This window comes from Thermobia domestica, chromosome 5 (genome assembly GCF_964235325.1).
Source record: "Thermobia domestica chromosome 5, izTheDome1.hap1.1, whole genome shotgun sequence".
NCBI classification, from domain to species: domain Eukaryota; kingdom Metazoa; phylum Arthropoda; class Insecta; order Zygentoma; family Lepismatidae; genus Thermobia; species Thermobia domestica.
Window position 1 is genome coordinate 171,690,299 of NC_137458.1, and position 27,233 is coordinate 171,717,531.

Genomic DNA, 27,233 nt, shown 5'->3' on the forward strand with positions numbered 1-27,233 from the left:
TGGACGAAAGGTTTATGCACTGCGTCTCACACACATATTACAAATCACTAAAAAGATATAACACTTCAAATTAAACGTAGATATGAATATATATAAGTATTTACACGATGGAGCGAAAGACTGTGCCCATGGTCGATCTAACGAAGACAATTCGGTTGTCTGATCGAACGCAGAAAATACTACTTCTCAGACACATCTAAGATTTCAAAAAAATTTAAATTGTTTTTTTTTTTCTCGTAGGCAAGTACTCGCAAACAGAGCCTAATAATTTTGAATGTTTCAATTAAAAAAAAAAAACTATGTGAGAGTCATAACCTTGCCTTGAATCTTAACTGTCACAAGTAAGGCACTTCATGGTTATCAAAGTAACCATCACTTGAAGTTAGCACAGTAAAACAAACTGATCCGAGCAAGAGCACTACCTTCTTGCTTCGCGTCCCAATGTCAACTCTCCTTCACTCCCCCTTGGAATTGTTTTTATTCTTTGCCATTTCTAGCCCAAATTATAGGCTCGCGCTACATATAGCATGTTTTCTTATGGCGGGGAAGAGTGCAGTGAGAGGGGATCAGTCCGGTGTGTTACCTACCCCTGTGACCTATTTACTATAGCAAAATTACATTTTTGCTCCTTTTTACTTTAATTATAGTTCACTGCAATGTCTAATTAATGCCCTGCTGCTATCACTAAACAGTATGAAAATGTGTCTTTCCAATGATATGTTACACTTTGTATTTGCTGTGAGATTTTAATGTAAAAACATTGTGTAAACATTAAACATTTTTTAAAAAAATTGCCTCTCTCACCCTGTCTTGTGTCCATCCCAGGGAGACACCTGGTGAGTGAATTCGAAAAGTTTCCACCTGTATGAGAGGGGTGAGGGAGGTTCTCCTAGCTATGCTTTTTTTTTTCTTGTTGAAGTTTTGCAGCATAATACTTCTTAAAATTCAATACAAAATACATCTATATGTTACAATATACCTATGTTTTAAACACCTTGTGCTGTCATGTGATATTTAATATATTATATATGAAAATTCCCCCTATCAATCATCCTGGTCCCCAGCAGGAAAGCTTCTGCTATAAAAATGGCGGTATGGCTCTTCCTTGTATCCAATTTCCCATTCAAGTACTGTGAGAGTTGCCACCCTTTTCGATATAAGCCTTGATTTCATTGCTACTAATGCTAAACCTAGCTACGACCTAGATTAGTAAACAAAAATCATATCGAATACATCAAGAGAACTTTAAACATATAAATAAAGAATTATGTGTGGAACATCTCTACACAAAAGGGGTGAAGGCTGTTAACAGGAACAGCACCGAATCATAGCTTCTCAAGTATAGTTTGAAATTAGGTGCTCGCTGCGCCAACAAGAGACGTCCGTTTGTATACAGACGCCTGCATACTAATATGTGCGACTTGTGGGCGTGGTTTGCAAAAGTCACACGTCTTTGTATTCTCTGTTTCGACATGTACATGCTAGGTTCCAGCTCCTTCATGTAACAATAGATTTTTCGGGCACTCCGGCACCGAACGGAAATGTTACTTCCTCACGTATAAAAGACTAAATATAAGAATCCATATCTTGACATATACTCCATGTGTCTAGGTATGTCTATAAACAGAAAAGTTAGATGGCTACTATGCTTTACTGTCCTCTTCCAGACCACCTAGCTTTTGCGTCCACACAAAGACTCTGCTTTGAAACTATTCTTTTTTTTTTTTTTTTTTTTTTTTACTCTACGTTCTTCCAGAACGAGATACTGAAGCTTGGATTCTCTTCAAAATACATGATACTTACGATTAATATTTAAATGAACACTGAATATACATAATTAGATGCTTCACCTCACGATAAATAACATAATAATATATATAAACAAATTTAAATCTGATTAATGATTCCACACCTAATCCTTTATTTTAAAAATTAAATGTAAATATAACACGAAAATTTAAATATCCCATATGCAAATAGGGCAAAAAGTTGATATGTAAAATAGGTATATGTATGCACTGTACAGTGGGTACTTCTCAAAGAAAGAATGCAGAGAAAGTGTGGCTCCCTCCAAGCCTCAGGGCTAGAGCGCTCGCTTTCGCTCGCGTGGTCACAATTTCCAGTCCTACTTTGTAGCTCACGTCCTCAGATTCAAGACCCGAGTAGTTATTTTCCTATTTTTCGCACGTGGGACGGTGCCCCAGCAGTAGTGGGACATGTTGACATTTGTTCATTAGCTACATGTTGATATCAACACAAACATTGGCCACATTTCAATATCGATCATGCGATCCCACTAGTGACATTCATTTAGTTTACCCAGTTTCTTTGTGAATCCCCTTGCACAATTTCAACTTGGCTTCAGTTGTTGCATCCTTATTGGTATGCAGCCATGCACATCATGTTGTATCGGATTGAGGGAATATTATTGGTGAATCGGCAATGGCTTTCATGTTCTTGACGCTAATCCTTACATTTCCGACGCTTTGAACTCACGTTTACTTAGTATGAGTGCATTTCTGAGCATTTTTCTTAAGTGTCTCCACACATGTGAATCACCCTGCTTAAACCCGTTGTGCTCTACCGACACTCCAGATGTCTTTTTAGAGCATTTGAGAACAAATTCGCTACACTTAATACTCAGAACGTTACTGTTTGCCAGCATCCGTAACTGGCGATTATGCATCCACACACAACGGGCATGAAGGTGTCCGCCATTTTGTATTTGTTCGAGATATCGACTTAATACCAACGAATTATTGTTACCTGGTAGAAACCCTATCAATTCATATCCATTTAAACCAATGTTCATTTGGCAGATTATCCAGAACTCCCTACGTTCCTTTGGGAAATCCCTTGCGCGTGCATGGTAGGATTGTGTAACATGCGAAATTCAATACAGCAGGTATGACTTCTTCAGTGAATTTTTTACCCGCCCTCTTTACGTTGGATAGTTTCGGAAGTATTGGCGTCCGAAAGTAATTTTCCCAAGCTTTAGGCACCTTGTAGGTCTGAAACTATGTCCGATAGCCAAAAGTTCAAGAGAACTTTTTTCTTATCTCAGTGGCAGGAGTCACCTCGCAAGAGTTGTAACACTTATTTTGCAATACCCGATATATATGTGTAAACAAGCTCGCCTAAAGTTATACAAAAATTGGCGTTGCTTTGTCATATACGTGCTTCATAGATTTTTATGTCTGGAGATGTTACACAATAGGAAAGAAGATGCATACTTTGTAGGAAATGTTGGTGGGTTTCCCCTGGTAGTGTGTTATCCTGTTGGAAGATGGGTTTCCTCAAAGTGTCCAGACGAAGTGGGAAGACGAGTTAACGAAGTCACGAATGCACAACATACTGGTCATACTCCCCCGAATGAAGACCAAAGACAAACGCGATGTGTTCCTTATTGACTCTCTTCCATACCATAATGATAGGCGTGACTCCTTCGTAGCGAGTGTGAATATAGCTGTATTTTACCTGGCCATTGTACATCTATGGACAGGACATATGGGTTGTCTCTCCCCATCCGAGACAGAAACTACTGTCATAGCTAAATATCACCTCCCGCCATTCCTCTTGCAACTGCAGCCTACCTCTTCTTTTGTCACCGAGTTTCAAACAAATTGAATAACAGGAATACATTTTTCAGTATTGTATGTACAGAGAATTATGCTCTCTTTAAATCATAGTAAACTGAATGAAAATTAGTTGAAAATTAGCTGCCTGTAGTCAAAAAAACATCCAAGACGTTTATAAGTACCTGTTTTTTGCTGGTGACCGTACGAATGATTCCTGCTAGTTTTTATATTATACTATAAATGATTACTAGTATAGTGTTGCTCACGAGACGAATGGAGACAAGTACATTTTTAAATTCGAGACGAGACAAGAAATTTCTGAAGTCTCATGGGCAACACTAGTTTATTCAAACCTTAGATCTTGAACGTTGTTTTAATATTAAATGATTCATAGTATAAAAAGTATTAATTAGTAAAGTGATTGTACAAATATAATGAAAATTTGTTAGCGTTTAAAGAATGCAACTTATATCACGCCCTTCGTGAACTTCTCGTAATGTGGAAGGATTCAATAACTTCTAGATTAAATTAAGAAAGAGTCAGGAGTAAATTTTGTATAAAAACAAGACGAGGAAAGCTTTCCGATAATCGTAACGAGACGCTAGTTGTAAAAAAAAAAAAAAAAAAAAAAAAAAAAAAAAAAACCCTAGACGAGAAAATCTTATTTCTCGTCTCGTCTCTTGTAGACAACATTAATTATTATAGTGTATGTCGAAAACATGTTGCAATTTTCAGTTTGCAATTATTACTTGACCTTTGAAAGTCATTGGTTTTGATACTCCACTATTTTGTAGAGAACCACCTTTTTTTTGTTTTAATTTGTCTTACCTGGAATACGAAATCAAATTCACATTACGAAGGTAGACGGTATGGGGTGGAGAGATGAACTTTCGTCTCCCTCTTTACTTAAAATCTTGCACAATCCAACTTTCAAAGACCTGCTTAGAAAGAAAAAGTACATTTTCAAATGTCTTTTACTATGTTATTTCCAAATTTGTAATTAAACTTTTGAGACGCGGTAGGAGACGATCTGTGGACGAGCTTTTATTTTGCAATGTGTTTTCTCTGAGATTCTGGAAACATGTTCAGTAAATCTGGGACAACTACAGGATCTTTAATGAACTTACGAGTAAAAGCAGAGTGATGTCAAGCAACAATAACATTCGCTGTTTATTGTAAACGAACAATATTCTCGGTGCTTCACTGTCAATTGTCATTCTTACCTAACTTGTCTAGTTATTGCTTTAGGTTTCTACTTCTTGTAAGCGCTCACCGAGGTCACTTGAATTGTAGAATACAATGATCTAAACGAGGTCAGGGTTCCCCTTAGAAGTCTTACAGGAAAGAAATGGTAAAGTTGCAAATAAGTCGACATCAGTTACATAATCTCGAAACAAGGTTGGACGTTGCATGTTGAAGCTACCTTAAAATATCCGAGATGCATGAGCGCACTCTGGGAATGAACATATCAACGGCGCTTCGATATCGTTTACTTTGAAAACCAGCAATCTTTTATGCCTAGTTTGTTTGGAGATGTCTAGAAGTTATACTGTAGAGGATATTTCGTTGGTACTTTCAGTTCATTTTTCGTGGGGTAAATGAGGTGATAAATCTAGCTTGCTCCACATGGGCAGCTTTTCTTTCATCATATTTTGTTCTAGGTGAATCAAAATGTCAGAGTAAATCACTGGAACAGTATTTGCTAAAGAACGTGCCTTGTACAAGAGTAATATGTAATTACAATTAATTTATCTTAGCTCCGGGAAGGAGAACCTCCCCCTCGTCCGCAAGTATGCTTGGAAGAAGTACTGAATGTGAGAAGTTTTTGACTGGTGCATGATTCTGTGTATGTGAAATATGATTCTGTTCCGTTGCTAAATGGGCTTTGTAAGTTGTTACGAAACTGTCAGTAGCAAAGACACTTCTCCCACAGTATAAACTTGATTACGTAATATTATTCTATAGCCTGATTTAAATGTCAGTATTCCTGAAGTCAATGGCGGCAATTGGACGTTAAAAGTGGGGAAGGGGGGGGCAAGGCATGATCTGAATATTTGTATACCAATCCTAGTTTCCCTGCTTGTTTCTAACACTTTGTTTGACGAAAGATTGTATAACTAATAGGTAGCATATATCGTATTTCATGTTTCCTTAAGTAAATTGACAAGAGTAACGGAAGTAGGTACTAGCCCTTTGTACTCTTAAACAACGAAGGTGTAAGAAGAGATTTGAGTCTTTGCTCATGAACATCTTAAAATTCTGTCTGGAAAATTATGTGATCAGATTATTTTATAATAAAATTTTAAAATAAATAAATAAATAGAAAGGATAATATTAATCATAGTAATGAATATTGAGGGTTGTTATGCAAAAGTTATATTGAAACTGGATATTAATGAATCACTTAATTTATAATTCCACACATGGCATTAAATGCATACTATTACTCTTACTAGGTACATTCGCGAAATGTCCCCTCGGGATTCGTGTAAAATTGATTCAAATGCAAAGTTGTCCTCATCACAATGTATATTGTACTAATTTTAGCGGCCCATATCGGTAATTTGCATATTTATGGACCTTCATATATCCGGAATTCAATCATACACTAGTGTAACGCTCGAACACAAAATTCTTTAGATGTTAGATGTTCTTTAGATGTAACTGGACATGAATTGGGCACATGCAAAACAAATTGAATCAAGTACTGCTTCTCTCTACCATCTTGGATTCACCACATTGGATTCAACTTTCGGTTTTTCAAATGGGAATGGGTGCAAATGATACATCAAATTTATGTACAATTTTCTCGGAAATTCAATAATGTAGAGAGTTTTACCGTAGCTATGGCATGTTAAAAGTCAGGCACTACACAAATATTGAATCAAATAGAAAGCTGTGCAGGGTCCCGTGAGTGTATATCTAATGTTTTACGTGATTTATCGTTGACGAACTGAACATACATACATACATACATACATACAGACGTCAATGCGAAAATGGTAGGTCTTCCCCCAAGTGAACTTTGAGGTGGACAAACATAGTGTGCGTGGGTTTCCTTGGGGTTCTCCTGTTTCCTTCCAATTTCTTCATTCCACCATTTCATTCATTTCTCATCATCACCGTCTCTTTTAGCCTAGCTGGCATAACGTGGGACGTAAAACTAAAAGATTTCATTTCGCACAATACTTCGTTGTTATAGTGTAACACGGAAGTAAAAACAACCACTCACAGATATGTAATAAGATTATAACACCAATTTGTAAAGAGTTTGTTTATACCTACAGTATATTTCCAGTTAGAAATTGTTTTGATTTGTCAACATCAAAAACATATGCGTAACTGATATTACTCTGCAATGTCTATTCGCGAAGTGCGTAGAAGGGTTTAACATTCAATACTTTGCAAACGGTACAAGCTACAGTAAAATCCTCTACATCAGTGAGTTTCCGAGAAAATTGTACATGAATTTGATGTATGACTTGCACCTATTCCCATTTGAAAAACTGGAAGTCGAATCCAATATGGCGGAAGATCAATGGTCGAGTTAACATTCAATGACTGAACGATAGATGGACGATAAGTACGGGTGCCCATTGCCAGTTTCCCTCCGAAAGTCCACGATGTACCCTCCGTAAATTCTTGTGACATGGGTCCTACAAAAGCAACATTTACTTTCAAATTTTTGGAAGGTTTAAAAATGTCTTCAATATCTTCTCCCTCTCTTTTGTCGTGCGACCTTGATTAAAAATGTTGCTCTTGTATAAATTATGGATCTTGTATAGAAACGTTTAATTGCTAACCGGCTTTAAATTCTCATTTTTCAATCGCATAAAAATGCAGTAGCGCATTTTGCGTCATGGATTTCCCTTATGAATACTCCTGCGGTAAATACAAGCAAGTGGAGGCAGAACACATCATTACTAATGAAATGAAAAGAGCGGGATGAAACTAGAGAATCTCAAGGAAACCCATGTTCACGCATGGGATCGCGCTCATTTTTTTGCACCAGCCATGGAAGAAAAAAGCGAATAAATTTTTAAGTCATTACAAAGGCAATGGAAACCAGTTTTCTCGCTTGCTTTTATAATCGACAACAAATATCCATTAAGCTACTACTTCACTTGCTTCGGAGATCTTCACCTTTGCTGATTTATTAGTAAAGCTCATAGAAACTACATGTATTTTAAAGTTTTGTTTATATTTTCCCAAGTACGCTTACTGACGTAACTGTTTTTAACCAGGAAACCGCAAAATGGCATTGCGGTTTTTTTTTTTTTTTTCGATATATTTCAGTCAGTAACAACTCAAGTTCATCTTTAAGATGTTGCAACATTAAACAAAGTAAGATACGAATCTCTTTTGTATACACAACTCGCTTATGGCAATCTAAATTTGCAGTGTTTCAAGATCATATGTTAGCAGCTGATTGATCATGCATTTGCGTAATCTTTAAGCTATAAGACTTGTCTTAGGCTAGATGTCAGAGGAATTTTTAGTAGTTGCTCAACTCTGGTACGACTTGCAACAGAATTTTAACTAGTTTGTCTATAATTTTTGAGAACTTTTGACCTAGGTTCCATGATTTTCAAGCAAAGGCACTTCAGAAACTAATCTTCCGCGTACATTTTTAAGAGAACGGTGCTGTGACTCATTTACTAAAAGTTTTCAATTAATTTCTAAAATGTAAGCCATCATCACCTTAGACACTGCCCCTCGCAACACAATGAACGCTCTTATCACTTTCGCCCAGTGTCAGTAGATTTCCTTAAGAAAATTTCCCTCAACTGACTCAAAATTTTCCCTTTTCGTATGAAATTTTCCCTAGTTTATTGAGTGTCTAAATTCCTATAATAGAAATTATGTGATAGGATTAACTTAGCTGTGTTAAAGGAAGTGTCAATCATGTTTGCTTTATTCATTTGCTTTTTGTTTCTTCTTCTTTTAAGTTTCTTTCATTTTTTTTTTTTTTACAAAAAATACACGCAAATATATCCAGTCAACAATGGGTGCAAATTATACTACTTTAAACAGACATCCCCACCTACCCACCCAGACACAAACTATTGGTATTGTATTGGTTTATTTCTGAAGAACAAAAATTTAAGCATTTATATTGGTCAATCAGTCAAAGCGAAAATTTCCCTGGATTTTCACGTTTTATCAGAAAATTCCCTTTTCCCCTTCTTGCCAAATTTATCTACGAAATTTCCCTAGATTATTAAAATTTCCCTCAAACTACGAACACTGCTTTCGCCACACTCACACCACATAACCGAGTGCCAACATTTAGCTCTCCTTTGGAAGTCAGAGATGTCCTCATTTTACATTACTACTGTTCATCTACTTCACTGAGCACTGGCTTTCAACTTCTCGTGTAGAACGGAGTTTTACCCCAAAAATATACCAACAACCTGGTGCTGCGCTGCCGTCTGACTGTTGTCAAACTGTTTTGTTTTATCTTTAGCATCATATATAACCTCTTGGTTCTGTAAACAGACTTTCTTGAAACAATGACAAACCATGTGATTCTGTAATGTGAGTTCATAACATTTTATTTGTAAAGTAGGAAATTCATAATGCGTTTATGCTACAAGTTACCTATGATTAACATATTACGGGACGTACGCGAGCAGTATTGTAGTCACAGCAATAACCAACTTTTTCTTAGAAATCTTAATATCGATATTTCTACACCAATATTCATGAACATTCTGTCCATAATGAAATGCAAAAGAATATAATTTTGAGGGAATTATTTTAATGCCTGTAATTTAAGTTTGTTTGTGTCTATAGATTTGTTCCAAGTACTGTACCATGACAGTTTAGACTTATTGGTCTGTAGATGATAGGGGAGACCGGGGGACAATTGTAACAAATTTTACATTTTATTTTTTTCTCACGTGTTTATGCTTCAATAAGTTTGAAAATTATACAATATCTTAAGTGAAGCTTTGTTGCTCCATTCAATTTTTTTTTTTCTTCATACATGACAACTTCTAATATAGAAAGTTACGAAGCATTTTATGACAGCATCTGTGTTTTTACAAATGTCCCCGTGTCCGGGTCAATTGTAACAGAGCTCGGGATCAATTGTAACATGATGTTTTTAATGAAAATTGCAATATATATATATATATATATATATATATATATATATATATATATACTATGTGATAAAAAGTATCCGGACACCTAGCTGAAAATGACTTACAAATACGTGGTGCCCTCTATCGGTACTGCTGGAATTCAATATGTTGTTGGACCACCCTTAGCCTTGATGATAGCTTCCACTCTTGCAGGCTTGGTTCCACTCCCGTCTTTTCAGTCAGGTGCTGGAAGGTTTCTTAGGGAATGGCAGCCCATTCTTCACGGAGTGCTGAACTGGAGGAGAGATATCGATGTAGGTCGGTGAGGCCTGGCACGAAGTCGGCGTTCCAAAACATCCCAAAGATGTTCTATAGGATTCAAGTCAGGACTCTGTGCAGGCCAGTCCATTACAGGGATGTTATGGTCGTGTAACTACTCCGTCACAGGCCGTGCAGTATGAACAGATGCTCGATCGTGTAGAAAGATGCAATCGGCATCCCCGAATTGCTCTTCAACAGTGGTAAGCAAGAAGGTGCTTAAAATATCAATGTAGGCCTGCGCTGTGAGAGTGCCACGCAAAACAACAAGGGGTACAAGCTCCCTACAAGAAAAACACTACCACACCATAACACCTCCACCTCCGAATTTTATTGTTGGCACTACACACGCTAACAGATGACGTTCACCGGGCATTCTCCATACCCACAGCCTGCCATCGGATCGCCACATTGTGTACCGTGATTCCTCACACAACGTTTTTCCACTGTTCAATCGTCCAATGTTTACGCTCCTTACACCAAGCGAGGCGTCGTTTGGCATTTACCTGCGTGATATGTGGCTTATGAGCAGCCGCTCGACTATGAAATCCAAGTTTTCTCGCCTCATGCCTAACTGTCATAGTACTTGGAGTGGATCCTGATGCAGTTTGGAATTCCTGTGTGATGGCCTAGATAGATGTCTGCCTATTACACTTTACTATCCTCTTCAACTGTCGGCGGTCTCTCTGTCAACAGACGAGGTCGTCCTGTACGCTTTTGTATTGTACGTGTTCCTTCACGTTTCCACTTCACTATCATATCAGACACAGCGGATCTAGAGATGTTTAGGAGTGTGGAAATCTCGCGTACATACTTCTGACACAAGTGACACCCAATCACCTGACCACGTTCGAAGTCCGTGGGTTCCGCCCCATTCTGCTTTCTCACGATGTCTAATGACTACTGAGGTCTCTGATAATGAGTACCTGACAGTAGGTGGCAGCACAATGCACCTAATATGAAAAGCGTATGTTTTTGGGGGTGTCCGGGTACTTTTGATCACATAGTATATAATATGGCATGTTAAAACAATATATATGGTTAAATAATACTGATGTTAATAATAATGACTGATAGGTTTAACAATGGATGGGGACAATAAACTAAGAGTATAGACTACATCCTCAAATTAAAAGGTAGACCTATATAAAAATATACAATTTCCACGCGTCAACATCATGCATGAATGATGAGTTACTTGTTACTGATACCGTGCCACATTAGCTCAAAATAACTTTTCTTTGGCCTAACTTAAACATGGACAAACAAAGCAAGATTAAAATATGACGTAACATAAAAATTCATGTCCGTAACGTAACAGTGGCGTTTGGCGTTCCTAGGCAAAATCCGAAGTGGCGCTCCCATACCCTCCTAATATACCCAAGCACACTGTGCTCCTAGGCAATGCCTACCCTGCATACCCTATTATTATGCCACTGATTCAAGTCCTAATGATATTGTACTAATGGACACCCACACTTCATTTGTAACCCCTACACATCCCTCACACAACGAAGAGAACAGAGAATGCGCTAATGTGCGAGAGAGATTAAGTGAAACAAGTGAAAAGTTATATTGTTTATTATTTCTGATGAATCAGAAAGGGAGCGTACTTCACAAACAAGTCTTTAAAAACTTATAGGCTATTTAAAGACATCACAAGGAAGGAGCATATTGAAACATTAATCTATTATGATACAACATCGAAAAGCAGTAGTCCGCAGCCAATCACAAACGTTTGTGAGGGTATATAAAGAAGTTAGGGAGGTCCCATAATGAAATATAGGGTGAAAGTCTTTTGTTTCCCTATAGTAACCATAATGATATTGTAATGATATAACAAATGGATGCACCGTGTCCCCGCTTCCGGCATATCGCGCATACCAAAATTTGATCTTCCGTGGGTGTAGCCTTCTGACTGCTCTGGGCTTCTTCCCTTTTTTTTTTCGTTATTATTGTTATTTCTCTTTCTGTTTCCCTGAGTTTTGTTCTTCGGTTGGTTTCTGTAACTTGTCTGGGCTATCACCAGCGATAATTCTTCAATTTTGTTGGCCAAGGTAGACAGGTCATTTTGTGGAGGATTATGCTCGTGGTGGGGAACGGTCTTTGGTTCTTGATTTGTGGTCATATTCTTGAGGGTTAGGATGAGAAGTCGCCATAGAAGGATTAAATTGTTGTTGATATGTAGGTACATAACTGTGCATTGGTTGTGTGACAGGTTGCGTTTGTACAGGATAGGTATGGCGATATAACTGTTGTACAGAATACATTATCTTCGATTCGGTTGGCAAGCCATAGGATGTATTCTGCGGGTTAGGTATATGATTTTGGCCGTATAGCATGTGCAGTTTTTGTGATAGCTCTGCATGCTCTTTTTTTCTTAAAAGGTCATTGGCGGCTTCCAATGTGTTTAATTTAGTCTGTAGGGCGTCTACTGTTGCAAACCTTTCTAACGCTATCTTGTTAAGGAAATTCTCTTTTATCCTAAGGATAAATGATGGATCTTTTGTTCCTCTGTCGCTTCCGGTAGTAACTGCCTGATTGCTCGGAGTTTACGTAAAAAATATGAAACTATAGACTCTTCTATTCCTTGTTGGACTTCAAATAACTCCTGTTCCGGTTTACACGATGGGACCTTCTGCCTACTTAATGCTACTAATTTAGATTTTAAAGCTTCATAGGACATCGTACCAAATTGATTTTGGTTTTTAATCTCTAACACGAGATCTAGTGCTGTGTCTTGTAGATATATCGGTAAAATTTCCTTCTTCTTAGCTAGTGACCATGATTGCATGGTTGCCATATAATCAAACAGCATGAAAAACCTGTCCGGGTCCTCGTGCACGTGTCTCGAATACTTCGTCAAATGTGGCATGTTAAAGGATATATTAGATGCACCCTCTGTCATATTTGTGTTATTCTCTCCTGATCTGTATGTTTGTTTACCTGATCTAGTTTCCGGCATAAATCGCACTCGAAGAAGGCGAAAGAAAAAGAAGGGAGGAATAGTGAAACTTAGATTGATTTTGATACTGACCTTGCCTGCTAAGAAATTAATAAAAAGAGCGTCCGTACAAAACTCCGGTGCCTATCACCATGTAATGATTTTATAGGTAGAAGCTAAATGACGGTCCGGGCTAGTCTTTTCCCCTTCACCAATTTATTATAAAAATTGTTAAATACAAATGTATATGATTACAAAGAGTAAAATAGTGTTTATCTTGTTATTGACCAGATGAGAGGAAATAGGTGTTTTGCACGGTGCCCCTTCACTCAAGGCAGTCTCCAAGGCACCTGCTGATTCTGGTGAGTCTTGAAGGATAGTCCCCTCAGCCCAAGGCAGCTTAGCGAGGCTTGGTTGTAGTAACGATCCCTAGTCCAATGCGACCTCGGGTAAGGATAAGTGTACCCCAAATCCAATGCGACCTGAGGGCAGGTGTTGGTTATTTGATCAGTTGGTCGACTGATGCCAGGTCCCTCGGTTGTCGGGCTTTTATCTGTCCTTTTCGGGTTCTTTCGTGAGGTCCGTCTTCTTTCGACGTTCCTCGGTGTCTTTCGTGTCGGCTTCTTGTCTGCTACGTTGTTTACAATCAATAGCACGTGTTATGTTGACATGTGCTTTTGTCGTTATGTGGGGAGCCTTACAATATATTATACACTAAGGCCACCAAGGATTGTTTTGGGGGTCGGGTTCTCCCCTACGTACTTGTACTAAAAGCATCCTTAATACGTGCATTATTTTATTAATTACATCAACTGTATTATCTTCGGTCATATGTAGTTTATTTTCATAATGGTTCAGTACAACTTTTTCTGGGACGATTGTAACGTGTTACAATCGTTCCCGATCGCCATGTTACATTTGAACCCGTTCAACGGTCAGTGATAAATATAACGATTTCTCATAATTACATTGAGTCAAAGCTTCAAACACAATATCCACGCTGTCAAGGAAAGAACATAGATTACACACGCACAGGGTATTTGTTTACAGTAAACTCATATGTAACAAGAGACAATAAAAACAAGCCAATTAAAAATTTACTTACTTTTGTCAAAATTATATTTCTCCTTGTCCAGTCTTCCGCACTTTACTAACGACGCTCCTTTTTTATTCCCACATACTCCTTGTATGAGTGACCCCAATGACATGTACAAATGATATTTCGAAACTCACTTCTAAAAGTAATGGCCAATGTTACAATTGACCCGCGTTACAATTGTCCCCGGTCTCCCCTACACTTCAGTATTCAGACGTCTCTCTGGTGTGATACAGAGTCTTGCTTCTAGTATAACTATCGTCGCAATGCCACGACTTAAAGAATCCAAGTCGTTTCTTCCAGTAGTGCTCAGGTCTTGTGCTTACTGTACTCGTGGTGAAATAAATGTTAGTACGTACGTGTACTTACAAGAATATACTTCTATTATCAGTTTGTCAATGCATGAACCTACACGATGACTTATGTAAGATAGTTGACTTTGGTACTTGGAAACAAATTCAAAGACTAAATTACAAAGCAGTCCTTAAGTTAATCATAATTGAGTTTTGAAATATTCAAAGCTTCCTTTCAATGTCTTTTGCAAATCATAATGAAGAGTACTGAACTAAAAGCACAATCAAGAACAAAAGTTTAATAAATGAGTTGAACATAGTTCGTGACAATAATAATAAAAGCTGATCGCTAGGGTTATTGCTGTTAAGTTTCCTTGTCGCACTAGACAATTCATCTTTAAATATTGTCATATATAGGTCTACTGTATATGTAATCATAGATCTAGGAGTTCCTTCTGTGACCTTATTTGAGTTCTATTTTATTTTGCAGATGGAGGCCTCAACTATATTTCTTCTTACAACGATCATCCAGTTAACAGCAGCGACAGTTTGGTTCCCAGGCTATTTTCCATCCAAATGGCAGAAAGGGCCTTCTAGTCCAGACGATATAGAACCTACACATAGGCTGATACCTTTAGGAAATTCACCTCCACGTTCTTCTAATGAAGGCTGGGGAATTTCACCTCATAGATCAGGTTCTGATGGCATTACTTTCCAAGTGGATAACTCTAGTGCGTGGCAAAAGAGGGTAGATGGTGTCATATCACGAGGGGTTCTTCAATTGGCTCTTCAAGTAGACAGTGTCCAACGAGAAATTGCAGGAACTGGTGATAATGTTGTGTTTTCGCCAATAAGTATTGCGTCAGCCTTGGCGTTGGTGTTGCTTGGTTCTGGTGGTCAGACTTACGATGAAGTAGCTAAAGTCATGGGGTTAGCTTCTGGTGTGGAAATTGCTGGCAACAGCAAGCTTGTTCATGAACAGTTTGGATTTCTTCTGGACCGTTTTAATTCTACTAATCACCCTGGTTTCAGTTTGACAGCTGCCAGTGGTTTATTTGTTCAAGACAATTTTCCAGTGCGTCCAGAGTTTGCAAGGACCTCAATGAATGTATATCACAGCGATATTGTTAATGTCAATTTCCTGAACCGCAGCTGGGAAGCAAGACAAGCAGTAAACAATTGGGTCTTTAATCGTACAAATGGTAAAATTAAAGTTATCTTGCAAAGACCCCCAGCTCCAACAACTCGTGTTATAATTGCTAGTGCTTTATATTTTAATGGTGCTTGGAAGTATCCATTCCCTGGAGAGATTACACAAAAGAGACTCTTTCATGTAAGTGATACCGAGAAATTAGAAGTGATGATGATGGGTAATAACGTAGAAATCCCTTACGTTGACAGACGAGATATCGGCTGCCGACTTGTTGGTCTTCCTTATGAACACGAAGCTGCTACTATGTATCTGATCCTCCCAGACCGACCAGGAGAGGCTGGTTTAAAAGAACTTGAATCGAAATTGTCTGTCCATGTTTTAGATTCACTTGCAAACTCTGCTCGTGTGTTGCCGGTGATTGTAAGTCTTCCTCGTATGAGACTGGAAAGTGTGCTACATTTAAGAAACACTTTACAACAGCTTGGGCTGACAACGTTGTTCAACCCTTTATCATCTAATCTTACGGGAATATCCCCAGCTGGTGGATTATATGCAGATGATGTAGTTCATAAAGTGGAAATAGATATTACTGAAACAGGTACAGTTGCAGCTGCTGCTACTGCTGTTTCAATTTCACGAGATGGTTCTTATTTATCTTTCCGAGTTGATAGACCGTTTTTCTTTTTCATCCGACATGAACCTAGCAAGCTCATTCTTTTCTGGGGATCCGTAGTCAGACCAAGGCCGTCTACACCAGTGAAGAATTATTCTTTTCGTAAACAACGGAGTCTTTTAATGAGATAGTCTTTCATTTGTGAACTTAACATTTTACGAGTAGATATATTTACAAAATGATAAAGAAAATTCACTCAGCACTAAAGTTTCCATTGAAGATCTATCCAATAAATATATAATTTGGATAAATTTATTTGCGCACCATTTAGTTTAGAAGCTTCGCTGAAACGAATTTTTGGGAACTCCGTATATTGTTGGAACAGAATGTAATGTGAGACCGTTAAGTACAAAGTAAGTAACAGTGGTGTCAAAGACTCAAGTTTTACTTACCTGCCTCCGATGATGCCATTTTAAAAGGGACAATATTCCTATTTTTGTTAGTGAAGTGATGGTGAGTTTTCCTCAAGTCATTTTAGCAGTGGATTGAAAAAAAGACAAATATTCTGCGCAGTGGTTCGCAAATACGATATTAGTACTTCATTAGGATGCCAAAGATGAGTTTGTTACATTTGTTTTGAACTGTTCTCTTTTTCCGGAACTATTGTATTTTGAATTTGTGTGGAAGTTCCTACTATATTGAACTACCCAAATATTTAATCATGGAATTTTCTGCCGTCTATGAAGCGTAGGTCCGCTAAGGAAGTTTGTCAAGCCAAAGACGACAAATATTAACCAAACGAAGATATATTTATTATTATTATTGTTTAAGATCCTAAATTTATTATTTGCAATGTATTTTTTTTCTTGTTTTTAAAAAGCTGAATAATATTTAATTTTATGATTTAATTTGGTAATTTATAATGTTAGACAGAATGTAAAATTATTGTAATTTGAATTGTAACCGAGGTGCGAATTTCAACTGTAATCAAAGTGCAGGAATTATCTGTCGTGTTTGTTAATGTTACATGTCTTCGTAAGAACAATCAAGGGAATCAACATGTAACCAAATAATACTAAAAACATAAAAGAAAACGAATAAATGAGAATCAACATAAAGAATTGGAAAACTGCACAATTGGCACTGCAAACAAATCATTAGCAGCATTGAACTCATCTGTGTTAGACATGGCTTTCTAACCTAGAATGAGGATCTCATGAATTTCAGTTTTCTGCCTGAAACATAAACTTACCCCTGGTACACCGTGCTGAATTTAACTCTTATGTTAATAATAGTTTATACTGGCTCCAAACCAGTTCATATAAATGCAGTGATATAATGCATATATATAATGCGGTGTTTTGGAAACTTAATAGCCAGTTTATTTAGCTACTTAAAACTTGTAGTTGAGGATTTAAGGTACAAACATGCTTTTCTTCCTCAAGGAACTGCATAGATTTTAAAGGACATCTTTCGATGATAGAATTTTGTTTTTATATATTTCAAGATATATAAAAACAGATTCTTTCCTGTTCTTTCTACTTTAAAGTTGCTAAAGTACCTAATGAATTATCCAGTTGTTGTATTTGATTTAACCAATTTATAATAACCTTTATGACACGAAATAATTCTTGGTAAGAAAACGACAGACAATGTTGAAGCAAGAGTAATGATTATGCGGATAACTTACACAGATTACAAATGTAAATGATAATGCTTACAGTTAATACTGTATATGTAATATGAAACGATTCATCGAATTTATTCTCAAGTTACGTATATGTTACTTATATATGATTGGAATACTAGTAATACAATTTATTACTGTCAATTTGGAGTACAATACTGTCTATTTGTGGACTGTTGTGTGTACGCCATAAAACAAAAGTTAGATGAATTATTCTTTTAACTGTATACTTCTATTTTTGCTTTAGAACATAAAAGGGGGTACTACGAAAGAAATAATATCACGTAATTATGTCATTTCGGTTAATAATCCTATTATTGTAAGCTTTATTGAGGCTTATTGTAATAGCTTGTTACTATAGAATATTTAATAAATGTTATGTCACGTAACTTTCTTATAAGAACAAATATTATAACCTGCCTGATAAATGTATTTTTGCCTTGTGCTGAACTGTCATTAAATACCCAGTAGCGTATATTGGTTTGACAGCTTGGGTTACTACTGATCTTAATAATACATTAATATTATTATTATTATTATTATTATTATTATTATTTGTAGTAGTAGTTGTTGTAATAATATAATAATAATAATGATAACAAAACAAAATATATATATGTAACAGTGAAGAAATAATGATTGACAATGTTAAACTTTACTTTCAGACCATTATTACTATTTTCCTTAACATTCTGCGATTATGCACTGAGTCTAAAGAAGACGATGATGATGAGATGGATAATAATAGTGGAATGACGAAATTGGAAGGAAATGGGATAACCCAGAGAAGGCTCGCACATGATATTTGTTGACCATAAAGCTCACTTAGAGGAAGATGGAATCGAACCAGGCACCTACACAGCAGACGTAAGCGCTTTATCATCGTGGAAACCATTAATGTTTATCGCCATAACTCAAGCGTCATTATTCCTCTGTGCAGTTAACTTGTTCTGTCTTGTAACGATAAAATGTTAAATTTTGCCAACGTGACTTCTCTCGACAGTTGCCGTTCTTGTTGACGTATCATGCAAGATTTTTCCCGTGGTGAAACAAATCAACAACTTTTTATAAATTACTTTGCAACACTTATAAAATCTCCGATTGTGGGCCTCATACGGTAGCGGTTTGGTTAACAGCACGCCAAATTTCGTTCGTTCTGGATTGCGCCAATCGATATAACATACTGATTTTGCGATATGATGTAAATGACACAAATTTCGCGTTTCGCAATGCCTATTCTGCGTAACTTTTATCACAAACTCACCACTATAATTCTTTAAAACAGAACTCCCTCCCGGCTATACAATTAGTGTATGTATCTTTGATGCAAGGGACCCGGGTGGGAGCCGGGAGTAGACCTGCCAGCGAGCCCACCCTGTTAATACACTGTTTCGACGGAACAAAGGTGAATACGTACAACTGATACAATTTTTGCTGCGGAGACCAGCCAGAAGTTTCTACGTTGTTGCCACGTGTCGAATATCAAAAGAAAACTAGACGGACCAGATTAAAAGCTGATAAATGGTTGTATCTTAGTACATATTCACGTTCACGAAAATTTGTCTTCTATAAACTTAAGTTATATTAACTTCTTTTATAATGTTGTAGAGCTACTGCCAGTATCCCTGGTAGCCTACAATATACGCTACTGGATTAATCCAACATTAATTACAAATTGGTATGAGATGTATGCTTACATTTATTGCTGGGGAACGCATTTGTTCGAATACAACTCAACAAAAAGCCTAGTGATTCTTATTACTGGGTACATTAAATCTTACGAAGTCGTTAATAAGAATTTTAAGTTCCACTCCAATCATTGTAGTTGTCATACAAGTTTTAATATCCACCTATGTATTGTATACAGGCCCGTATTTATGCATAGGCCACAGGGGCGAATTTCCAGGAACGAAATAATTTTAAAAAAATCGAGATTGAAGTATGGTATGCGGAAAAGACTGTCCACGAGAGAAATATAAGGGAGATATAAAATATATACTGAGAACAATGTTATTACCGCAGCGCGACTGAGTTTTCTCGTTACGAAGCTACTGGCGGTAGAATTAGCCAGGGATATTGTTTATTAGCTGTCATCGTAATTCTTTAATTTGGTTCTGTACTGTCCCGTTGTTAGTAACTCAAACTATAAGTGGTCGCGTTCGTATTGTTTACTAAATACGATCAAATAAATAGAAGGGGGTAAAATTTTCTTAGGTCCTGTGGGGAGGATACCAACTTTTCTTGGGCCTAGAGCAAAAATATCTAAATACGGATCTGCTTGTATGCATTATTTGTATACACGTACTACCACCATATAGATCAGGATTTCAAATTTCCTTTCTAATTGTTTGTTGAATTTCTTTTAAAAATGGTTTTCCTAATGTTGGGTATGAATACTTTTAAAATTATGGCGTATGCTGAATTTCTTAAAAAAAAAAAAAAAAAAAAAAAAAAAAAAGGTTCTCCTAATGTTGGGTATGAATACTTTAAAAATTATGGCGTATAATAGTACAGTACACAGCAGTTGAGTTCTGATTAAATTTTGTGTTCTTTCTTTCCAGAATTTCATGCGATGTCAGTTTATTAATTTGTATTTATATCTGTATTGTATTGCATGTTAAGAAATATAAGGCAAGAAAGCTTTATATAGTTCACGAACAAACTGATATTTTGCTGAATTGTAATTAATTATTATTTTAAGTTCGGTTAGAAATTTGAACAAATAATGTCCTTAATTTTAAATGACAAATGCAATATATGTATGATGGAATAGGACCAATAAGTTTTATTTTTCTTAAAGAGAAATGTTATCGTTTGTACTATTTATACATTTTTCTTTTTTGCTGAAGAATTTACATATTAAATTTTTTAAAAAGAAAAAAAAGCCTCTATGTTCTTTTTTGGTCCATAATGTACCTTTACCTTAACTACAATGACAGTTTAACATAACTACTTCTAAAGCGGTGGTTTCCAACCTGGGGGCACGCTTTGCTGGGGCATTTTAGAATGTGCATGAGAGTGCAAGCTATTCACAGAAATAAGCTGTGAAATTACGAATAAAGCAGCACTTGTAATGACCATTTCCAATTTAGACAAACAAACTTCACAGACACTACATGCCCGTGTGATATGGTGTCTTTGTCATAGCTAAGAGGGGGCTGCGTGAAGTATGTAGCACTTACAAAGGGGACGCCAGATAAACAAGATTGGGAGTCACTGTTTTAAAAGCCACACAACACCTCGTGTTTGAGCAACCAACATGCAATCATCATGTCTAATATGATAGACTGACGAAAATATTTTTTAAAATGCTTTGAAAGTTAATAACATACGTCAAATATTTGTCAAAGGTAGATAACAGGGGGAATAGAGCGTCAAAACTATTAATGCGTTTACAATAGTTACAAAATGTATTTTACATTTCTTTTACCTACGGTTAAAAATACGCGCGTTTTAAATTATAGGTCTCAAAATCATCAAATGGTTTTTACATCAGGCAAAGTTCAATGTAACTAGTCTTTCCTTGGAATGTTTCAGTCTTCGTAATCGTTAACTTTTTCTTTCCTGAGAAAACTAGCTTTTCTCGTATACGTAAAAAGCAAACAATCTATCAAAAATATGTTGAAATTATTCATGCAGCTAATGATCTTAGCTGTAATAAGTCTTAAAAATAGCTTATAACAAATCAATTTAATTTATGCCAATCTTGTTTAACATCTTTATTAACAATTGTTTTATATTCAATATTTAACTATTCAAATATTAAGTAAAGTCAGTTTTTTTTAAAGCACGATATTATCATGCTAGTGTCCTCTTGTTTTCTATCCTCTTCAGTCCAACTGAAACCATCGGTTTTCTTATTACTGCTAAACCGAAAAAACATGTGGGACAAAAAAGAAACGTGATTTTCATTGACTTTCAAGGCAAACTTCTCTGTCTTACACACAGGAGAAAGGTTATTTATTTATTGTAAACATTTTTCTCCTCTTTACCTAGTTTTTTTTTTTTTTTTTTTTTTTACTTAGTTTCTGTGACTGTGTCTGGAGATTCGTTTTAATATAGAGTGCCCAAAAAGTCACCCAATCTATTGCGCAAATATTTAATCATCTTTTCGTCGCTACGTATGATCCTGTGAGTATTTCGAACAGTGACAAAACCAGCTTTAATTTCTTCCGGGGAAGGAGGCGGTGTCCCCCTCTAGCATCGTCACTGATTTTGAATCTATGGGCCTTATGCAGAGTCGTTCTGACGTGATTAGTACCATACTAAAGAGTTCGACTAACATATGTTTCCTGCAGTAGTTCGGCTTTTAGTATGACGCTAATCGTACGTCAAAACGCCTCTGCATAAGGCCCTATGTTACTAAGATATATCGTTTCGAAGTTATTGTTTCCAGCCCGGTCTTCCGATCTCACTCCACAAGGATTTTTCTTATCAGGATATCTGAAGTAAGCAGCTTACACAATTCATTCGCGTATTTTGTAAGAACTGCAGAGCTATTGCAATGAATTATGTACAGCATTTCACGTGCAACATTTTAGAACGTGTTCAGGAACATGATCAAAAAGTGTACACGTATGAAGCAGGTAATAGGCATTTTCAACAGTTTTTGGAGTATCTTCATTGATTGAGTGGCTTTTCGATGACCTTGTATTAATACAGTGATGTTTCCACATTTCTATATACTGTAGATGTTATTATTTCGAAACTCTTTATACACACAATTCGCTCTTTGTTGTACGCGTGTTTAAGTAGGAAGTGGAAGTTACACTATTAGTACACAGACCTGACAATTGATATGATAATGGTACTTACTTAAATGAACTGTGTTGAGTAGTTGTAAGTTCATCAGCGAAACTTTTCTGTTTTGTTTTATACGTAACGGACGTATGTTCGTTATCAAAAAAAAAAAAAAAATCTTTAGGTCTGATTCTGTAAGTCAAAGATGACGGGTGATAAGCAAGTGAATGATAATGGAAGAAACGGTGGTACGATAGTTGGTGGAAAAGGGAGCAACCCGACACACATGTTCGCCGCAAAATCCATGGCTTTTATTCATTATCAATGAGTTTATACAGAAATCTTGGTAAAATCTCTGCTACAGAGGAAAGTGTAGAAAATATTAAACATTTTTTTAGTGACGTGTAATTCTATATATATAATATGACCTTGAAAGAGTGATATAAGGTTAGGATTTTTGGTAGATGGACCCTATACATTTGACCGATTTCACAAATACAGCATATATTCTCATATACTCTCATTCTTTCGTAAATTTAAGATAAGTATATCCTGGACTATAAATTTTAAAGGTGTTTAAATACCGTGTACGCTCCATTACATTCGTACCTTGAACGTAACGAGTGTAGATGTGTGGTGATTATCTTTCCTACGATAATTCACACATGGAACTCATAGTTCAGGATCTCAATTCTTATTGCAATATTACAAAATACCAGTAACAGATAAAACTAAAAATCAAAAGGCAAATAGGCGGAAGTAAATAAAAAAAAAAGTAGGAAGAAAGCGAAGATTCCTAGATAAAGCATGTTTCTTGCTTATGTCCAATGAAGTATCAACCGATATCGATACTCGCCCACTTCTCTTGTGTAGGATTTGAAAGATTTCAAAGTCTCGTGTAGTTGTTTGTTGATATGTGCCTGTGATGACTACGGAGCTTCGCCACTGGAATAGGAACTTGTTTTGGATGTTTTGTGTGGTATGAACTTGAAGTCTGCATGGAATTTTGCATCTTTTATAGGATTTGGTGTTATATAAGTATCCACGTTTCTCATAAGATTTTTTTTTAAATTATCAAAATAAATTCTCTTCTAGGTAATAAAGATGTTATTTTGTGTATTTACAATGTAGTCGATGATATACAAGTTAATAGACACAATTATCAAACTTTTTTCGCTCATATTGATGAAGATAATGACGAAATTTTTATTTTTGAGGAGACTTGATCATTATATGTATCGACAAATATTAGAAACATCTGCATTCTAATTTTTGTGATAGGTGTTTGCTGTGCTACATATACAGTTTGAAAGTGTTAACAGGGTTATACAGAAGGCTGTTCCGCGTATGTTTCACCACAGCGATTCCTTCGTTCCCTTCCTTCCACGCGCAGAATGAACTTGCCCGACTTCGTTCAGGCGCATCTGTCAATGTTGTATTTTCTCGCTGAGTATAAAATCCCACCAAAACCAACCCGCTTTCGAGAGGAATAGTTGTATAACTTTTCCTAATATTTGTATTTTCTTTTCTCTCTGGGCCAAATATGCAATTAAAACTGGATTGCATTCAGGAGAGTTATGTTCGGAGAAAATTTTGGTGTAGCAATGAGCAGCAAGCAGTGTAACAGCAATAGGTGTGACATTAGCTTGACTTTAATCAAGAATGTGATTGGCAAGTCTAAGGATTCCATGTCCATAGCGTTCGGTTCTCCAACAAAAGGAATGAGAGCATGCAGACGAAACTTCACAGAAGTGTAAGAGAATTTCCCAACCCAAAGACAGATGGTAAATAGTCAAATCTCTCTTTGAGAACTGGCAACTGCACTTTGGGATAACTGAATCCTGAAAAGGCATTTAAGGCTATCGGTCATTACCTTACTAATACTCACTGACGGAAATGCAAGTGTAACCTCGGTAGTTGTACGAGCAGCAACTATCAAAACAATGATGGCGGTATGTCGCTACATTGGATGAGATGTAGTGTACCTCTCTGACTGCAGAAAACCAAGAACCACAATATACAGAGACAAAGACACGAAGGTCTTCATAAAACGAATTCGGGTATTCAAAGAGGCTATCCCGAAAGGCTTTCATGGTGGTTACCGTCACCAAGGCAAACTGAAGATTCGAAGAATGACGAAGAACTGGAAAATCAACTTGCAATACTGTCAGGAAGAGACCCTAAAGCCAACCTAAGAGCTGAAGCTACCAGGAATATTCGGAAACGAGATCAACATGGTCCCAATCTCAAAAGGCAAAGCTTCATCACAAGCCTCAATATCGTCTCTCGCATTCTACTAGGATATGAAGTGGCTACTAGAATACAGGCCTTACCTTTCAACGAGATATATATGAAGTCTCCAGATGCAAGTCCAATAGATGTTTATGGATTTGGACTGATTAAAGGGGTTTCGGGCAAGAACTATGTGACAAGAGTGAGTGGACTCTGGAAAGCTATTAAAGAGGAATGGAACAAGATTCCCTCGTAGTTCCTTCTCTGGAAACTACATGAGACACGTCGAGCACTGCCGCACCTAAAGCCATGAATTTGCTCAACTATTTGTTAAGTACAATTGGGTCAAATATACAAGGAACAGCCTCTGTAATGCAGGTTAAGCGCGACGGAAAGAGACAAGTAGACCCAAGATCGGTCAGATCAGGACCAACATCTTATCTGAAACTTGCGATTGTCTGGAGTGAAGTAAAATGCCCAGCTATCCAAATCTGCCAATGACGTCTTAGTTCAAGTTGACAGATCATCACGAACTATCCAGCATTACTTTCATAGTGCAGGACTGTATCGATAGGTTTCCGAAAAGAAGTCACTGCTTATAAAACTCCAAATGACATGGAGACTCAATAGAATTACTTCCATGTCAAAAAGCCACAATAATTTTGGACTCTATTTCATTTTCCGATAGCAAGCAGCGGTAAATAGCTCACAAGGAAGATTCGCCTTAAACGTCGATCTTTCTCAATGTGGTGGTTTTCCAGTGGAGCATTAATGACTTCAGCAGTCACATAGGTGAATTGAAACAAGTGGAACCTGTCCACTCATGGGCAGTTGTCTGATTGCAGGGAACTTTTTTCAGGGTCTTCCGTGATTCAAGAATAGGAAAATGGAAGGAAATTACCGTTCATGCAAGATGGAACTCTGCCCCTCTACGCAATTCCAGTGAGGGCATGCTTGATGACAATTTCTCTGGCGGGGACAGTCAGGCAGCCCCGACCTAACCCCATGGACTTCTTCCTTTGGGGTTGGGCTAAGGAACAAGTGTACAAGTTAAAACCAAGGGATATTAACAGTCTTGTACAAAATATCCATGAAGTGTTTGCAAATGTTCCAGTTGAGATGCTATGAAGAGCCGTGAATTCTGTTTCTAAAATATATCAGAAGTGTGTGGAAAATGCGGCTGCATACATTGAAATGTAAACAAATAACTAAATGGTACACCCTATAATGAATTCAATGGAAATAAAACTGTGATAAGTTGTTTACTTTTTGAAATGTTCATTGTTACAAAAAGGTACTGACATTACAACCATCCTATATATATATATATATATATATATATATATATATATATATATATATATATATATATCGGGTGTTGCAAAATAAGTGTTACAACACTTGGGAGGTGAATCCTGCCACTGAGACAAGAAAAAAAGTTCTCTTGAACTTTCGGCTATCGGACATAGTTTCAGATCTACAAGGTACCGAAAGCGTGGAAAAATGACTTTCGGACGCCAATAGATCGGAAACTATCCAACGTAAAGAGGGCGGGTAAAAAATTCACTGAAGGAGTCATACCTGCTGTATTGAAGTTTGCATGTTTCACAATCTTACCATGCACGCGCAAGTAATTCCCCAAAGAAACGTAGGGAGTCCCGAATAATCTGCTAAATGAAAGTTGGTCTAAATGGATATGAATGGATGGGGTTTCTACCAGGTAACAATAATTCGTTTGTATTAGGTCGATATCTGGAACAAATACAAAATGGCGGACACTTTCATGCTCGTTGTGTGTGGTTGCATAATCGCAAGGTACGGATGCTGGCCAACAGTGAAGTCCTGAGTATTATGTGTAGCGAATTTGTACTCAAATACTCTAGAAAGACATCTGGAGTGTCGGTAGAGCACAACAGATGGAGCAGGGTGATTCACATGTGTGGAAACACGTAACGAAAACTGCCCAGAAATGCACTCATACTCAGTAAACGTGAGTTCAAAGCGACAGAAATGTAAGGATTAGCGTCAAGAACATGAAAGTCTATTCAACAATAATATTCCCTCAAACCGACGCAATATGATGTGCACGGTTGCATACCAATACGGATGCAACAACTGAGGCCAAGTTGAAATAATGCAAAGGGACTCACAAAGAAACTGGGTAGGCTAAATGAATGTCACTAGTGGGATCGCATGATCGATATTGAAATGTGGCCAATGTGTGTGTTGATATCAATATGTAGCTAATGGACAAATGTCAATATGGCCCACTTCTGCTGGGACACCGTCCCAAGTGGGAAAACTAGGAAAATAACTACTCGGGTCTTGAATCTGAGGCCGTGTGCTCCCAGTAGGATTGGAAACTGTGACCACGCGAGCGCTCTAGCCCTGAGGCTCGAGGGAGCTTGACTTTCTCTGTATACATTTCTTTGATGAGTACCCACTTTGGCAAGCGCTCTTGTACAGCCGCCCGAAATGCTTGTGTGTTAC

At 37.0% G+C, this 27,233-nt stretch overlaps 1 protein-coding gene across 2 annotated transcripts in view; it reads left to right on the forward strand.

Moving 5' to 3' along the window:
* The window catches only part of LOC145686278 (leukocyte elastase inhibitor-like), a 62,416-nt gene extending 41,761 nt beyond the window's left edge, over positions 1–20,655 (forward strand). For both annotated transcript variants that reach the window (XM_081759408.1, XM_081759409.1), the window contains exon 2: positions 14,809–20,655. In XM_081759408.1, coding sequence (XP_081615534.1) covers positions 14,809–16,275 — 1,467 coding nt within the window. In that variant the 3' untranslated portion in view covers positions 16,276–20,655. The remainder of the gene's footprint in view (positions 1–14,808) is intronic.
* Positions 20,656–27,233: the final 6,578 nt, after the last annotated feature.